Source organism: Ostrinia furnacalis, unplaced genomic scaffold, assembly GCF_004193835.3.
Source record: "Ostrinia furnacalis isolate ACB-3 unplaced genomic scaffold, ASM419383v2 OfSCF2078, whole genome shotgun sequence".
In the NCBI taxonomy this organism is placed as follows: domain Eukaryota; kingdom Metazoa; phylum Arthropoda; class Insecta; order Lepidoptera; family Crambidae; genus Ostrinia; species Ostrinia furnacalis.
The window spans coordinates 14207-33397 of record NW_021132317.1 but is presented as its reverse complement, the minus strand read 5'-3'; the positions used below and the strand labels follow the sequence as shown (position 1 = coordinate 33397).

At 42.0% G+C, this 19191-nt stretch overlaps 1 protein-coding gene across 1 annotated transcript; it reads right to left on the bottom strand.

Moving 5' to 3' along the window:
* Positions 1-14: 14 nt before the first annotated feature.
* Positions 15-17648, bottom strand: LOC114354594 (uncharacterized). Its single transcript, XM_028307064.1, is given in 20 exon segments — positions 15-194; positions 922-1043; positions 1576-1675; positions 2260-2356; positions 2832-3046; positions 3273-3423; positions 3955-4125; positions 4345-4515; positions 4735-4905; positions 5290-5495; positions 6046-6268; positions 6930-7006; positions 7352-7529; positions 7532-7581; positions 8927-9149; positions 9808-9884; positions 10655-10823; positions 15039-15130; positions 16039-16206; positions 17356-17648. Coding segments are annotated over 20 exon segments (2910 nt in total). The 5' UTR covers positions 17425-17648.
* Positions 17649-19191: the final 1543 nt, after the last annotated feature.

The window sequence follows — 19191 nt, the reverse complement described above, 5'->3', positions numbered from 1 at the left end:
AAAGACACTTGTTGCTAAGAGAGCAGCTCCCTAGACCTGTGGTCCCGCTCGGCGACGGCCAGGCGGTCGGCGTCGGGGTCGTTGACCAGCAGCAGGCGCGCGGCGCTCCGCTCGGCCAGGCCAGTGCTGAGCTCCAAGCACGCAGGCTCCTCGGGGTTGGGGAACACTACTGTCGGGAACGACGGNCCCTGGCACTATCCTTTCAGCTCAATCGGTTGAGAAAAACTGGTCTTAAATTCAGTTGCAAGAGTTGTCCCACCCACACATACTAACAAGTGTCGTTAGTGATCGGGTGGAAGCCCGAACGTAGGTACTTGTCAGAACGCGTTTTTCTGCATGCCTGCTGTAGGTATCTTTTTGGTAAATAGTATAGGTACTGGATTAACGATTAACGGACTTAGGATAATTTAACAGAAGTTAACGAGTCCGTTAACATTTTTTAAAGTTAACTTAAAAGTTAATCCGTTAATAGAAATGTTAACTTCGTTAATTAACGATTAACGGATTAACGAGTTAATGCCCAGCTATGACTAAAACTGTGTGATTAATGCCCGTTTGCCAAGATTATTGTGAAAAAACGCCCGAAGGGGTTCAGTTGTTTTAATTAAAACGGGGAAGGGGATGGCTGGAATGTTTGTAATACAAAGAGAAAAAGGGAAGCTCTGCTGTTTGAAGTAAAAAGGGAAAGGAGGTGGCTAGGTAGGTTAAAATAAAAATGGGGACTTAAATGAAACAATAAGGCTGGGTTGCACCACCAAACTTTGACCGTAACTTTGACGATAACCGGTGTTTTTGTATGGATTTTGACAGATTTTTGACGTTTGTCAAAGTTAAAGTAAGATGGTGCAACCCAGCCTAAGAGTGCCTCGGTTATTTCAAACAAAAAGGCTATGTTTATATTATCTATAAACTAAACCTCACCTGTACAGCGGCCGATACTCCGTCCTTGTCGGGCACGCGATGGTTGCACATGTAGCCAATGGCCTCCTCAAACGCGAACAACGGTAGCTTACCCTGCTGCGCAAGGAGGAGTGTGGTGTTGCCTGCAACAATATAAATAATTTATTTTGGAAAACAACTGGGCTAGGATACAGGCCGTGGTAAAAACGCCTCTGTGGTTTAGTGGTAAGACCACCTGCTTCAGACGCAGAGGTCCCGGGTTCGATTCCCAGTGGGGGCAGATTTTTCTGTTCGGTTTGGTTGGTGGTAGGGCTTGTTTTAAGTCCGCCTGGTTGCTACCACCATCTTACCTAAGTCTGTCGCCATAACAACTAAAGTTAACAGCATTATTATGTTCTGGCAGTTAGAGGTAGATAGCCAGTTCGTGGTTGAGGATTCCGGGTGAAGCTCGCTTCCACCTCCTGATCGTCACTTACCATCAGGTGAGATACAGGCCAAGAGCTTCCTCGTTGTGGATAAAAAAAAATGTTATCGATGATTTTAGATGACAAACGTATGGGCTTATCGTGTAAAATCGATAAAATGGCGTGACAAAAGCTTATAGCTTATCTTACAGGTTCTAAAGTGTTGGCCAGATGGGTTAGAGAATGGAAGGAATACTTTAATCAATCTTACCCATCCACTTGAAGCCAGTGAGCGTCTCCACGAACTCGCCTTTGCCTTGGACGAGTGCTCGCAACATCTTGGAACTAACCACGCTTGCGATCACGTACACCTGAAGAAATTAATTCTATTAAGGCCCGATTCGACAAAGCTTTTATCCAAGAATAACCCTTGGTATAACTGACACGTTGACAATTTCAGTATGGGAAATATGTCAAAACTGACGATTAATTCTGAGATTAATATTTACTCTTGATTGGTCGAATCCGCCCAAGTCACCCACCAGTCAAATTTATCGAACGATATCTAATCTGGGGATTAAAAATTAAAAATGAACCCTACCTAAGTCTGTTCAGGTAGAGCTCATCTACAGAGACCACTAAAGCGGTCGTTGAAAGGTGAATGGCACGACGGGACAATATGCATTTCATGTCATTGTTAAGGAATCAAGCGATTTGAAGTCATCAAAACAAAATTTTATTTGACTGATTTTTTTTATCGTTTTACTTCACAATTGTACACAATATTGACATTTTTAATTTATATAATTTGCATGACTGTATCTTGTTGGCGCGTTGGATTTTCTGTAAGCCTTCAAGCAGCTTTCTAAATAAATAAATAAAACTTTCTGTGACAGAAGGAACTTACGGGGGCAAAGCCACAGCCAAAAGATAGTTTTTAAGTAAATAAACAAACCTCGCTCGCATCGTTCCGTTTAGAGTTCTGTTCGAGCAGCCACCAGCCCAGCAGAGCACCCATTTCGTTGCCCGTGAATACCTTCCACGATTTGGTACTGGAAATAAATAATGTTCACATTATTTTTACAATACTTAAAACAGGTAATAGACAAACACATCATCATTTCAGCCACAGGACGTCCGATGACTTCCACATCGCACGGTTGGTAGCGGCCTGCATCCAGCACCTTCCTGCTACCTTTATCAAGTCGTCTGCCGCTGAGGCTTAATGTCTCCTAAAAACAGCTTGTTGCTGGAACACACTTATTAGAAGCAAAATTGTTGCTGTAAGTCGATTTTTGGAGACTAGCTGGTTCCTGTAAGACTCTTATTAGCTTGTTGTTGGTTTACACCTATACCCGCTAGCTTATTGCTGCAGGAAGTCGCCTATTAGATACTAGCTGTTGCTGAAAGTCGCCTTTCAAACACTAGTTTGTTGCTGGAAGTCGCCTTTTAGAGACAAGCTGGTGCTTGAAGACGCCTGTCTTGTGGCTGAAAGACACTTGTTGCTAAGAGAGCAGCTCCCTAGACCTGTGGTCCCGCTCGGCGACGGCCAGGCGGTCGGCGTCGGGGTCGTTGACCAGCAGCAGGCGCGCGGCGCTCCGCTCGGCCAGGCCAGTGCTGAGCTCCAAGCACGCAGGCTCCTCGGGGTTGGGGAACACTACTGTCGGGAACGACGGCTCTGGCTCTTGCTGGGGCACGCTTATTGGGAGCCAGAAAGCAATGTGGAAGATGCCTATTGGGGGCTAGCTTGTTGCTGGAAGTCGCCTTTTAGAGACTAGCTGGTGCTGGAAGTCGCCTTTTAGAGACTAGCTTGTTGCTGGAAGTCGCCTTTTAGAGACTATTGTTGCTGGAAGTCGCCTTTTAGAGACTAGCTGGTGCTGGAAGTCGCCTTTTAGAGACTCGCTTGTTGCTGAAAGACACTTGTTGCTAAGAGAGCAGCTCCCTAGACCTGTGGTCCCGCTCGGCGACGGCCAGGCGGTCGGCGTCGGGGTCGTTGACCAGCAGCAGGCGCGCGGCGCTCCGCTCGGCCAGGCCAGTGCTGAGCTCCAAGCACGCAGGCTCCTCGGGGTTGGGGAACACTACTGTCGGGAACGACGGCTCTGGCTCTTGCTGGGGCACGCTTATTGGGAGCCAGAAAGCAATGTGGAAGATGCCTATTGGGGGCTAGCTTGTTGCTGGAAGTCGCCTTTTAGGGACTAGCTGGTGCTGGAAGTCGCCTTTTAGAGACTATTGTTGCTGGAAGTCGCCTTTTACAGACTGGCTTGTTGCTGAAAGTCGCCTTTTAGAGACTAGCTTGTTGCTGGAAGTCGCCTTTTAGAGACTAGCTTGTTGCTGGAAGTCGCCTTTTAGAGACTAGCTTGTTGCTGGAAGTCGCCTTTTAGAGACTAGCTGTTGCTGGAAGTCGCCTTTTAGAGACTATTGTTGCTGGAAGTCGCCTTTTAGAGACTCGCTTGTTGCTGGAAGTCGCCTTTTAGAGACTATTGTTGCTGGAAGTCGCCTTTTAGAGACTAGCTTGTTGCTGGAAGTCGCCTTTTAGAGACTATTGTTGCTGGAAGTCGCCTTTTAGAGACTAGCTGGTGCTGGAAGTCGCCTTTTAGAGACTAGCTTGTTGCTGAAAGACACTTGTTGCTAAGAGAGCAGCTCCCTAGACCTGTGGTCCCGCTCGGCGACGGCCAGGCGGTCGGCGTCGGGGTCGTTGACCAGCAGCAGGCGCGCGGCGCTCCGCTCGGCCAGGCCAGTGCTGAGCTCCAAGCACGCAGGCTCCTCGGGGTTGGGGAACACTACTGTCGGGAACGACGGCTCTGGCTCTTGCTGGGGCACGCTTATTGGGAGCCAGAAAGCAATGTGGAAGATGCCTATTGGGGGCTAGCTTGTTGCTGGAAGTCGCCTTTTAGAGACTAGCTTGTTGCTGGAAGTCGCCTTTTAGAGACTATTGTTGCTGGAAGTCGCCTTTTAGAGACTAGCTGGTGCTGGAAGTCGCCTTTTAGAGACTAGCTTGTTGCTGAAAGACACTTGTTGCTAAGAGAGCAGCTCCCTAGACCTGTGGTCCCGCTCGGCGACGGCCAGGCGGTCGGCGTCGGGGTCGTTGACCAGCAGCAGGCGCGCGGCGCTCCGCTCGGCCAGGCCAGTGCTGAGCTCCAAGCACGCAGGCTCCTCGGGGTTGGGGAACACTACTGTCGGGAACGACGGCTCTGGCTCTTGCTGGGGCACGCTTATTGGGAGCCAGAAAGCAATGTGGAAGATGCCTATTGGGGGCTAGCTTGTTGCTGGAAGTCGCCTTTTAGAGACTAGCTTGTTGCTGGAAGTCGCCTTTTAGAGACTATTGTTGCTGGAAGTCGCCTTTTAGAGACTAGCTGGTGCTGGAAGTCGCCTTTTAGAGACTAGCTTGTTGCTGAAAGACACTTGTTGCTAAGAGAGCAGCTCCCTAGACCTGTGGTCCCGCTCGGCGACGGCCAGGCGGTCGGCGTCGGGGTCGTTGACCAGCAGCAGGCGCGCGGCGCTCCGCTCGGCCAGGCCAGTGCTGAGCTCCAAGCACGCAGGCTCCTCGGGGTTGGGGAACACTACTGTCGGGAACGACGGCTCTGGCTCTTGCTGGGGCACGCTTATTGGGAGCCAGAAAGCAATGTGGAAGATGCCTATTGGGGGCTAGCTTGTTGCTGGAAGTCGCCTTTTAGAGACTAGCTTGTTGCTGGAAGTCGCCTTTTAGAGACTAGTGTTGCTGGAAGTCGCCTTTTAGAGACTAGCTGGTGCTGGAAGTCGCCTTTTAGAGACTAGCTTGTTGCTGGAAGTCGCCTTTTAGAGACTAGTGTTGCTGGAAGTCGCCTTTTAGAGACTAGCTGGTGCTGGAAGTCGCCTTTTAGAGACTAGCTTGTTGCTGGAAGTCGCCTTTTAGAGACTATTGTTGCTGGAAGTCGCCTTTTAGAGACTAGCTGGTGCTGGAAGTCGCCTTTTAGAGACTCGCTTGTTGCTGAAAGACACTTGTTGCTAAGAGAGCAGCTCCCTAGACCTGTGGTCCCGCTCGGCGACGGCCAGGCGGTCGGCGTCGGGGTCGTTGACCAGCAGCAGGCGCGCGGCGCTCCGCTCGGCCAGGCCAGTGCTGAGCTCCAAGCACGCAGGCTCCTCGGGGTTGGGGAACACTACTGTCGGGAACGACGGCTCTGGCTCTTGCTGTTCGGGCACGCTTATTGGCAGCTGGAAAACAATGTTGATTTTTTATTTTATTTTGGATTGCAAGTTTACTATGAGCAATGTCTGGTCGCCGAGCACATAGAATTTCGTCCAATGACCCCAAGCTACCCATTTTTATCGCTCGCGCGTAACTATATTGCTGTCGCGCTCGAACTTTACCTAAAACAATAGTCACTGTCGCTCACGCTCACTTTACGTGAGACAACATTCGAAACTTCGGATGTTTTTCGGAATAGCCTCGCTAATACTATTGAGGTCACGATCTGATAATATTGGTCGTATTTTCTCGTCCTATCGTGTGATCTCTAAACTTTAACTATTTAAGGCTGAGTTTTTTTTTTGGCCTATCTAGCGGATGAGTTGCACCATCTTACTTTAACTTTGACAAACGTCAAAAATCTGTCAGACTGCATACAAAAAGTTACGGTAATTTGGATATTTTGGACATTGTAGGAGGTACTCATAGACTCATAGCAAGTATAAATATTTATTTTAGATTAATTTTATTTTTGTTTATTATGTGAAGGAATAACATTTTGAAGAGCTAACTCACCTTTAAATTGGCGGCTTCGAATGCTTTAACGATGTATTTATAACCGACGCCGTGCATAGCGCTGTACACAGTATCTATTGCTGCTTTCTTGTTCGTCTCTAGAATGTCTGGGTGTAGCGAGCTGCGGATGTATTCCATGTACTTCGTCGTGGCTTCTTCTAAGCAGTCGGTGACTAGGGGATGGGATCGGATCTCATCGATGTTCCAGTGTTCTTCTGGTATACTAGAATAATGGAGATAACGTGATGAATAAGCATTCATATTAACACAGCTAACCTAGTGAAGAAAACTTTTAAAAAATATTAAGTCTTTCCACTGGGCTTCTAGATGCTGCAAAGTGAACGTCGCTAGACTTTAGACTAGCTTATTTAAAACAACATAGAGTAATAATTATAATAGAGATATTTACTCCATTTTTATAAAGTAGATCGTTCCCCAGCAAGATGGCAGGCAGTAATGAGTGTTTTCGCAATTGAAAAATCCGCCAGATGGCAATACGTAGACGCGAGGTCCAAATGCTGCATGATTGGTGGATTTTGACATATCTGTCAATGTCATGTCAAAAATAACCAATCATGCAGCATTTGGACCTCACGTCTACGTATTGCCATCTGGCGGATTTTTCAATAGCGAAAACCCTCATTGGATAAACTTGAGAAAAACATGGTATACTGTGCAATTTGGCTTGCGTACTGCAGTACATTAGACTGCAATTGGTTAATAACTATGAAACCTTAGAAAGCTTACAGACGAGCGACATTATGTCGGCGACTGCTTGCGACAGAGGTAGGTGACTATAGGCGACAGTTCCGACTTCTGCCTTTCGCTGTCATGACATGTTGACACTCTCTGACTATGAAAGCAACAAAATGACATCTACTCACTCCAAGCACTGCTCGATTTCCTCCAGCACGAGTTGGTCGTGCGGCGCTATGATCTGACAGCCGTTGCCCCAGTATACCTTAAATTATTAAAAAAATATATTATTAAAAGATGATTTCTTTACCGAGACAAGGTATTACATAGGTAGAATTAATACAGTGCAGCAATCTCAACAGCACATTATACATATGTAATGATGAATTTAGTTCGTGATCTCTCATCCTCATCTCTTTCCAAAATAATCTTCGGTGTATCGTCGAAAGAATACGCAATGCCAAAAGTAAGGGCGTTCGCGGAAGACCAGCTTCTTGACATGACCTTACAAGCAAGATATCAAGATAAGTGCCGAGCAGCCTATTGGCACAGTGCCTCAGAAAACGTTTTTTTTTTTCTATTCTAGTTAAATAGCCGATACAAACAGTACCTTGTAGCCGTTGTCTTCCTTCGGGTTATGGGAGGCGGTCACCATGACGCCTGCTGCTGCTCCGTACAGGATCGTAGCGAACGATACAAGAGGCGTCGGGCATACGTCAGTGAATAAGTGGACAGGGATGGAAGCGGAGACGAAGACTTTCGTTGTGAGGTCGGCGAATCTGTGGGATAGACCGGGAACGACGGGTCCGGCTCTTGCTGCTCGGGCACGCTTATTGGCAGCTGAAAATTATGTTAATTTTATTTTTAATCACGGACACGGTACTATCCGTTCCCGATAAGTTTGCCGCTGGCGATATGACGTCACTCGAAGGGAAGCGTCTATAACTTTAACAAACTATATTTAAAACATTTTTTATTTATTATTGATAAAAATTGTGTATTTGCGTTAAATAAGACACATTAATTGCGGTTAATCACTAACTTATTGCGTTTAATCGCGGTTGGAGGAGGGCACGCATTCCACGGACCGGCAAACTTAGCGCAAACGGGTAGTAATGGTGCGTCCACAGTAGGCGAACGGACTCGCGCGGCACGCTGGTCATCCTGCTCACACTGCTCTTGAGTGAGCAGGATGTCGAGTTTGCCGCGCGAGCCCGTTCGCCCAGTGTGGACGCACCTACAGATCACAGAAACTAAAGGGAGAAGTGACAAGGGGGCGGGGCCGGGGTCGCAAAAATATGCCCAAAAACAGAACACATTGCTCGTGAAAGCAATGATGACAGCAGCGACGTCATAATGTAAACAGTTTACATTGCTTGCGTAGTACCACAGAATAATAATAAGTAGGTACTACGTACAGAAGGTTTACTTAGCGAAGGTATTTAAAAAAATGTATGCTCTATGTCATTAACAATATGGTGTAATTTAGCTTGTCTCAAGAGTCAAGCACCATTTTGTTGACAAACGTCAGTTATCGGCACTGCGCCGAAGCTATAAGGACTGACTTCGGTAAAATGATGTGTGACGTGAGGTGCCAAACTGCAGAAAATGGCGGAGGAAATACGTGATTAAGCATAAATTATCATGAATAATATTAACCACTTATTTACCTCTCAGTGTCTTCAGGCAACTTAAAAAAGTACATTCTGGGTTTTTATGATTATTTAGACAGTTAAATACTGCACAGTATTTAGTACACCATTTTCTTTATTTTTTTCCATCATACACAAGAATACGCGTGCGTGAGTCAATGCTCGCTCGTATGCGAGGCATTGTCGAATAGTAATCCTGCAGGGTGTCATCGTGCTTGTTTTGTTTTCGATGTAAACTCGCGGAGATGAACAGGCCTGGTAGTTAAAGATTATTCGAACGTTGAATACTTTTAGACGATCCTTTAACTTCAACGAGCACGACTGTGACCTGAGAATCAGTCATAATTTAGTCCGCGATAGATTTTAATTGGAATTACTACAGTTTCTATACTGATATGCTATTTGCAAATGTCTATTGATTTAGGATGATGCACTCATGGTAGGGTTTACTACAGTAGATTTGCAATCTTTTTTTATTTTGTCGATCGATGTTAGATAATGTGAAGGAATAACGTTCTAAAGAACAAACTCACCTTCAAGTTAGCGGCCTCGAACGCTTTAACGATGTATTTATAACCGACGCCGTGCATAGCGCTGTACACAGTATCTATTGCCGCTTTTTTATTCGTCTCCAAAATGTCTGGGTGTAGCGAGCTGCGGATGTATTCCATGTACTTCGTTGTGGCCTCTTCTAAGCAGTCGGTGACTAGGGGATGGGATCGGATCTCATCGATGTTCCAGTGTTCTTCTGGTATGCTATAATGAGATTAATAAGCATTCCTATTAAAACAGTAGGTACTGAAGAAAAATATTGAAAGTTTTTATTTTATTTTTTTATGCATAACAAGGCAGGTATTTGACCACAATCGCACCTGATGTTAAGTGGGATGCAGTCTAGGATGGTACATATCTGCCCTGTAAGTCGTTCCAATTCTTGGTGCACATCGCCAGACTTTCAGAATAGCTAATAACTTTCAAACTACGCGGACTAATCATTCTTACAGATATATTAACTCTAGTAAAATAATAAACATTCCTCAGCACGATGGACTGATGATGTCAAGAAGATGGCAGGCAGTCACTGGACAAACATGAGAAAAATGTGGTACATCTTGCCTTGCACTTTTACGCACTATATTGGGTTATGTCTGCGTACGGCTATCACTTACAACTACATCAGCGGTGTCCTAACGTATCGACATTGTTCGCGCACGTTTACCAACAAGACTGGCTACTGTAGCCATGTGAGGGCTCATGATAGGGCAGCCCAGCGTAGCCCTCTTATTGCGGACTAAAGGAATTTTGTCGTAGTTACCGTAGCGGAAAGCGGCTTGGGAGTATATTATACACTCGACTGCAACTGGTTGATAACTATGAAACCTTAGAAAAGCAACAAAATGTCACATCTACTCACTCCAAGCACTGCTCGATTTCCTCCAGCACGAGTTGATCGTGCGGCGCTATGATCTGACAGCCGTTGCCCCAGTACACCTTAAATTATTAAAAAATATATTAAAAGATGATTTTTTTTCCCGAGACAAGGTATTACATAGGTAGAATTAATACAGTGCAGCAATCTCAACAGCACATTATACAGGGTAATTTTTGTATCAGTATCCAAATTTTCAGGATCGACTCGGAATCAGTAACCTAATTGATTTACGTAAAGAAAACAAAACTTTTGTCTCCATATTTAATTATTTTCATCCGCTGCGCGCGGTTTCCAAATTGACTCACGTGGAAAATTTGCTTCGTTCATGGAAAAAAATGTACACACAGTTAACTGCAAAGCTTAATAGACATAATGGTGAGCGAAAATAAGCAATAACCTTTAAAACTTAAGATATGGGCACCCGCGAATTAGACTTTCAATTTTTTTTTTTTTGCGAAAAATACCACAATTATAAATAATTACGATAAAGTTGTATTGTCAAATTGTTCTAACGAGCTTATTAAAAAATTTTGGATACTGATAACAAAGTCACCTGTATGTAATGATGAATTTAGTTCGTGATCTCTCATCCTCATCTCTTTCCAAAATAATCTTAAGTCGGTGTATCGTCGAAAGAATACCAATGCCAAAAGTAAGGGCGTTCGCGGAAGACCAGCTTCTTGTCATGCCCTTACGAGCAAGATATCAAGATAAATGCCGAGCAGCCTATTGGCACAGTGCCTCAGTAAATGTTTTGTTCTTGTTGTACTGACTGTGTCAATGAAGTTTTACTATTCTATTCTAGTTAAATAGCCGATATAAACAGTACCTTGTAGCCGTTGTCTTCCTTCGGGTTATGGGAGGCGGTCACCATCACGCCTGCTGCTGCTCCGTACAGGATCGTAGCGAACGATACAAGAGGCGTCGGGCATACGTCAGTGAATAAGTGGACAGGGATGGAAGCGGAGACGAAGACTTTCGTTGTGAGGTCGGCGAATCTGTAGGATAGACAAGGNAGACCGGGTCTTTAGTTAGAAGTTAAGGTACAGTTTGAGAACTTTGAGATGCTATTACTAAAGTCCGGTCGCCGAGCACGTAGAATTTCGTCCAATGACCCCAAGCTACCCATCCTTATCACTCCGTCGCACAGTACTTTAGCACGAAAGTACAATGTCATTACTGAGCAATTTAGTAGCATGTGTGTCGAAACGTTGCTAATAAATAAGCATGGTCATTTCTAGTTGTTCGAGCACCTTTTTGAGCACACATTAAGTTGAGCTCCCCACCTTAAGAAAAATACAATTCGACACCAAACTTCGATTAGCTACTTTGGTACGAGGGTAATGTAGGCACAGCTCTCAAGCTAGGCATAATAAGTAGATTTAATAAGTTTAATTTTACAACAAAAACATGTCTAATATCGACTGCATTTCATTGACAAATCGAAATCCGAGCGATCGAGATGGTAGGCAAAGGCTGATGATAGATTCTTTTGCTAGAAATAGCACTGTAATTTTTAAGAGACGAAATTGAAGCAACCGTCATAAATTCCATGAATGTATTAAATTACGTTCATCATGAATGCCTAAATTGGCAAAGAGTGGAATGAACTCATCGCATAATTGACTCAACTCCATTATGCTCAATCATAAACTATCTTGAAGAGCGGTAAATACTAGAAATAGATTCGTTGAATAATAATGGAAGCTGGATTGATCTAGGTGTGTTACAAATCATACTAGAGTCGGCGGCCAATAAACTAGAAAATCTAGAAATTTTGTAATTAATGCACGAGAAATATCAATTGGAACAAATATTGAACTGTCTCAGATATCTCTACAACTAAGTGAAATAACAGGTGTACTTATGCCTATTTTCACCATCAATTCCTAATTTTTAAGTGACCCTATGGTGACACAGTACAGGCATTTTGTATTCATAGGAGTCACTTAAAAATTAGGGATTGATGGTGAAAACGGGCATTAATCACTTTAATTTAAAAACTGGTTATTGAGTCATCTGTTATTTTTACTTATGTTATTTAAAAACTAACTATGTAGTTTAGACTTTGGACTGTTTTTAATCTGGGAATGCGCTACGATAGCGTTTAAGTAAATAAGCGGCCAAAACCGCGGGCAGAAGCTAGCGACCTATTGGAACTCCAGTATTTAAATTGGTCTAATAGAGATGGCCCTGAAATAAATAGAGATCAATAAACGCAAAGTATTTTCAGTTTAATATACGTACGATAGTGATGATGAATCTGAAGGGGTTTTATTCATTCAATCATTCAGAATATTGGTAGTGGTAACTGTATAAAAGCAAAAATAGAGCGAAGAGTTGGTAATGTATTCAATATGAAAAATAATAACTATGTAATAGATCATAGTCATTATTCAGTTACATCTAATAGGTGTACAGTACTCCTGTCTTAGGCCCCCCGCACACTAGGCAGCCTGGCTGTGGTAACCGCAGCTACTCGCACACTCACTGCGGCTGCCAGTCGCACAGTCGCGATAGCAATATAATTACGCGCGAGTAATAAGGATGGGTAGCTAGGGGTCATTGGACAAAATTATACGTGCTCACGGACCGGGCTTTAGTGCGCGGGCTCTCATACACCGTCATTTATGTTAGACTGGCTGCCGCAGACAGGCTGCCTAGTGCACGGGAGGCCTTAAATTACGTAATGTATTCTTAATTTGTACCTAACAACGATTACAGCTAAACGGCAATTACTCATAACAAAATTCATTTATTTTGACATAGAGTGCTAATTACGTGGTTATTTACAAGAAAACATCTGCCGAAGATAGATTGTTGGCAAAGTTACGCAAGCTGTTGTCACGTCGTAGAACACACAAACACTCGTGAATGTCTTGTTTGCATTTTGTGTAAGTTTGTCATTGTAAATTAACAAACATACTTAAATAATTAACTTAGCGCAAAATAAATTACTTTAGGCTGTCCTCAAGTATGAATCAAAGTCGTTCTTCTGTCTGTTAGATATTTTAAACTACGCAACGGATTTTAATCCGATTTTCATCAATAGATATAGTTAATTCAAGAAAAAGGTTTGCTATAGCTGGTTATAAATAACTGCATAAGTACATAATACGTCCCAGCAGCACAGTGTTTAGCCTGACTCGACTATGACTATATTTATTATGACATTTAATCAAGTTTACAATAATTTGGGTTATTATCAAGTTTTACTGATCTTTTAAAAGATCAGTAAAATACTAGTATTATATTATCTGTGGTAAAATTAAATTACCTCAGTTTTATTACTAACTTAAGTAGGTACTTATCGTAACAAAAGAACGATAAAATTACGTCAAACCAGGCCTGGCTCACTCCGCGCGGTACATCCGATAATTACCTACAGCGAAGCGCCCCGCCGGCGGGTATTATATCAGTCGAATGTCACGCGCGCGCTCGTCAGGACGCTGGCATGCGTTGTAGTATGATTATAATTCTATGATCGAAGTATTATTTAAAAGTGGACATAAAGAGAAAGAAATATTGTGCGGCGTTCGGGTGTTTAAATTCGAAAAGTAATCTACCGGATTTATCTTTTTTTTTCGCTTCCCAAAGATGCTGAAAGGTATGTTGGCCATGTAGGTAATCAATAATTCTTAGGATAGTATAGGAACCTAACCTACTATGAAGGTTTTCCATAATGAATGCATACTTACCTACATACGTACCTCATTACAAATAAGTAGATTAATTATTTTTTTACTAGACAACAACCCTAACAGCGTAAGAAGAGTTCAGAGGCACGCGATAAAAAGAGACAAAACTTGTAGGTGAATAAAATTGTAGGTACGTAGTGCTGTGCGAGCTGAATTCCACTGTATCGCTTCGTAGCAAGACTCGCATTTATTTAAATCGTCTTGCGGAGTAATCCTTCTGTACCTGTACTATTACTTATTCTGTGGTCAAACGTAATATCATGAACGTAAAAAATTGTTTACTTCAATATTTTTTGTGTACTAATCACGTCTAATCTCATCAGTTTTAAGTAACTTTACTTGACTCACATTACCGAAATATGTAGGTACTCGTATTTATTCTGTTGTACTACATTAAAAACTGGTAAAGGTAAGCAATAGAAATAACAAGGAACTAATTAATAAACACTGTTGAACGTGCCAACTGCCCCGTTTCGTCAAGGGAGTCGTTTCTAATCCATAATAAAATGCAGTTCTACAAACAAGTAAGACATTCGTTTCGTATTACGAAGTCGTTTCAAATTCAAATGTGTCTGTGCCTTCGATTGAAATCAAAATTAAATGGATGACTCCATTTTTTTAATGCATTACAAGGCAATTATTTCACCACAATCGCACCTGATGTTAAGTGGGATGCAGTCTAGGATGGTAGGTACATATCTGCCCTGTAAGTGCCTATTCACTCTCGCCTTGAAAAGGCCCGGACTATAGTCTTCGGGAAAAACAGCAGCAGGCAACGAATTTGATCTTTAAGATTCTATATGATATGCCTGTAGCCAACGTAAAATTGGTTTACTTTTCGATAATGCGTAGGAGACGTTGCGAATAGATCATCGCTACGTCCTCGAATGACGCACAAGACAGAATCATTGCGTTAGGTACTATAACAGCAACTCTATCTGATAAGTTACTATCAGAAGCTCTCAGATATACCTAATGTGAAGAGTGCATAAGCATTTAGGAGATTCTTTGTAGATGGAACTGACAGACAAAGGCGCATCTGTGCTTGAAATACGTCAAATACTATGGAATCGGACTCATGGCCTAAGCCATTAAAAATAGGCAGCTATGAACCGCTTGGATATCTACATACAATCGGTTGTTGACATAACGAATATTGTGACCGTCATTGATTTATAACATTAATAGCTCGTAAAAAACAACAATAAGATAACACATTGAGAATTGAGATAGTTCTTTATCGGGAATGTACGTAATATTACTGACCCTTGAGGGTAGAGCGATAAGAGAATTCAGTAATCAGACCACTAGGGGATTGGTTGTATTAATAACACTGTACAGAATTGGTCATGAAACCCATTGAAGCGAGATGATAACAAAAATAGTTTACATGACTGTGATCTTTGGTATTTTCTTTTTAAATAAAGCATAGAACCCAACTAATGTTATAAGAAGGTCTGCCGATGACGCTATAAGGTTTTGTAACCAACTGAATTGAGGTTTTCGTAATCTTACCTTTTGCTATTGTATCTGCCATCGTATCCAACGACGACGCCGTTCTTTAATTGGCTCTGGTTACAAACTTTTTGGATGTACGAACACAGGCCCTGCAAAAGAAAGAATTTGGGGTTTGCAAATACAGACTCAATACAAATTACCTACATAGCACAGGTCAAGTATTGGCTACCTGTGCTGTTTACAGTATGATAGTGTTATTCATTTACAGTTTATATACAAGAATAGGGTGTATTGGTGTCATAGTGAGACAGGTACAAAGGTTAAATATGATGAACTGTACACTAATAGTGCAACGAAGTGACATGCAACACTTTACCGCGCCGCTCTGAGGCGGTCCGACCTTAAACGTATAGTGTGGTATAGTTGTCAAAACCTTTTGTGCAGTGCTCAGTATGACGCTGCTGTTTAGCACAGGTGTTAACTTACTTGACTTAAAGTCTTCTGTCCCTTAGATAGAGCAAAGCGCGTCCACAACAGTTCTTCATCGCGTTCGGTCTTGAGCTTTCACATCTTGCCGATTGTCGTCGGCGGATTCTCGTCTGCTACAGTGCGCTGCCAAGTTTGTTGGGAACTGCTTGGGGATGTGATCGGAGTCCCTTCGGAGAGTGTGGTCAATCCAGTTCCACTTGATCAGGTGTTAGTTTTGTTGTAATAATGAAGTTAATGGATGTTTAAACTAACCTGTGCTGTCTGCAGTATGACGACGTCGTTCATGCATAGTTAGCTAATGCATCCACATATTACTTTAATATTTTTATCGTTTTGACCAAGTTATTGGATACTAGCGGCCGCCCGCGACTTTGTACGCGTGGATCCCGTTTTACCCCCTTAGGGGTGGACTTTCGTAAAATCCTTTCTTGGCGGATGCCTACGTCATAACATCTACTTGCATGCCCAATTTCAGCCCGATCCGTCCAGTGGTTTGGGCTGTGCGTTGATAGATCACTATGTCAGTCAGTCACCTTTGAGTTATATATATATTTAGATTTTAACGCACCTGTGCTGTCTGCAGTATGACGACGTCGTTCATGCACTGGTAGCCAGCGCCCATGCGGCCACGCAGCCCGGCGGTCCCGAACTTCTGGCGACGCAGCATCGTCTTCTTCAGCTTGTCCCATCTTGCAGCGGATATGTCGTCTAGAACCTCCTTACGCGTTTCAGGGTTCTAAAAACATCAAAATTAATAAGTCTCTATGATTATGAACTGCATTGTCTGTAATAAATGATTTTATTTATTTATGAACTAGCTTTCCGCCCGCGGCTTCGCCCGCGTGGAATTTTGTCTGTCACAGAAAAACGTTATCTCGCGCGACCCTGTTTAAAAAACCGGTATAAAAACTGTCCTATGTCCTTTCCCGGGACTCAAACTATCTCTATGCCAAATTTCATTAAAATCGGTTCAGTGGTTTAGGCGTGAAAGAGAGACAGACAGACAGACAGAGTTACTTTCGCATTTATTATCGCAAGAATTTTAGGGTAGCTTTGGCAGCTACCCTAAAATTCTTGTTTGGCAAGGGGTTGGAATGAAACTATCTGGCTGATGAGGAAACAACATCTAACAACATGTTAATCACCATTCTTGTTGAGAGTATTCGCTGACAAACTTTGTTTATATAAAATAACGAAGGTCTGGTGATCACTGGCTCTTAGTTCATTCAATTTTTCTATCTACATTTTATTAGATACATTACATTTACAATACATTTTATAGATTGTTTTTCTGTCTGTCTTACTTACCTACTGTTTTTTTAAATCTTTTAACATTTACTTCCAAGAGCAGAATTTGAGTCTGTGCTTTTATGATTTAATCAGAACAGTATACATACTTTGAAAAACAGCTCAGTTCATTATGCATAAGGTATAATTTTGAGTACAGTTTGTAGTTCACTGAAACAATTTGCCTGTATTGGTGTGGCCTTGAATGAAGTGAGCATCATGAACATTCACATTTTAAACTTTATATTTGTGTGTAAATAATTGAAAAGGACTAGGTATTCCCAAAAAATAATTAATTTAATTATTCTTATTCTTTGAAATTGGTTAAATTAGGCACCTACCTACATACAAATTACCTGACCCAATCTTTTGGGTATTTCCCCTATTCTAAATTATGGTGTGTGTAAAAACAAATACATTCATTATGACGAGAAGAAGAATTATTATTACTGTACCATATTCTCCCTAAGCCTATCATATTATTATGGTAACCAATAATGGTTTCAAAGGCCTATGTAATACCGGTCGAAGTGAAGAGAACTTCCATCGTTCATTTAATTAAAAAATGATGTACCTAATAATAAAATATTGTGAATACCTTATCATGCTTCAACCAAGTGTTGACTGCTGCGTCCAACTTCGCATCACCACTATCACAGACACTCATTATTGAAGCTAATTCCTAAGAAATTATCAAGACAAACTTTTGCCGATTACTTTAGCCCTAAATGTATGATAAACGTTAATGCGGCAACTTTTGTTAGACCTGTATTATAGGCAAGCTTTTCAAAATTATTGCCTCGAAGTAAGCCCAAGCTATTATTGATTTTTCTCGAAAACTTTTTATTATTTTTATTGAGTTCCACACGATCAGCCACCAACTTGTTTGATAGCAACTGACACTAATGACATGAGACTGCTGGCGTTTGACAGCTGACAGCTGATTTAAGAGTTGCCAACATAAAAAAAACCCACAAAGAAATTAATCTTCGAGCTGATTACTTTTGGAGAAGGCATAGACAGTTACCCCTACAACATGTTTTAAATATCGCAGATTGTATGGCATATTGCATTATTATTGCCAACAGAAATTCTATCGACTTCGTCATCGTTTCAACCAAATGACGTACACTGCTGGAGGCCTTCCCCAAGGTTTTCCATAAAGAACAATCCTGCGCTGCCCGCATCCAGGCTCTTCCCGCGACCTTCACAAGATCATCGGTCCACCTAGTAGGAGGCCTGCGTACGCTATGTCTTCCAGCCCGTGGTCGCCACTGACTGAACTGAAATTCTATAACTTATAATAAAACTAAGATCCAAGACTATAATAACTCGATGTTCATGCACTACTTACTACACTTATACTCTAAAAATAAATCGCAATCTTCAAAAAGTTCCAAGAAAGTAAATGAAAAATAAATTTGATACTCCTACGTTAGTAACATAGCAAAGTTTAAACCAGCCTTATGCTGCTTAATATTTTACAGGCGCTCTTGGAGAAACTTTAGGCCATGATAGTATATTATGGCGTTCAATGAACGCCGTTCATGCTTGTAAAATACTGCAAGGTACCTACCTTAATCCTATTAAACTTAAGTACATGTACCTACATGTACTTAAGTTTAATAGGATTTCAGTAGATGATCATTGACCCTTAACCGCCTACCATACGTCTCACAGACCCTGTCGATATGTCGCAGTCAAATTGTATAATCCGCCGTTTTACATTACAGCTAGGCATTTTGCATTACAGCTCTGTTTTGTAATACGGCGGCTTAACGTTTAGGCGGATTAAATACAGCTGAATGAAAATCCGCCGGAATGTATTCGGCGCCAAACGTTCTTCAATACGGCTAGCCGTAATGTAAAACAGCGTGTCATTACCCGCCGCTTTGATAGTTTTTAGTTCCTTTTTTCAATACCGTGGCGCTGCCGGACAAAGTGGCTATGGATTCTGGTGTTCGGCGGAATCCTACACAATAATATTATTAGTGTAAAAATATGAAATCATGGCTGTGGCCGGTGAAGATAATTTTATCTTAAAGAAAAATAACCCAGAAAAATGGCTAAAACTTTATTGTTTTGAGTTACCTGTTCCCTGTGATCATTTTTAATGTCTAAAAAAGACTAAAGCCAAATATCTAATTAATTCTTAAAATGTTTAGAAAAGTCTAATATTGTTTTGAGTTACTTTTTTTTAGATGGCTATNATTCTTAGTTAAAAAACCCTTTTTTGGTGCTTGAAAGACCAAAAACTAATTTATTTTATGATTCATATAGGGCCCTGACCATATGAATCACGCACAGATAAATCAGTTTTTTGCCTAAAATCGAGCAAAACTCGTCATACATACAGACTACAGTGTTGTCATTTTTCTACATGATTATATAACCCAAAAGCATCACAAGAAAGACAGATTAGATTTTTAATGCA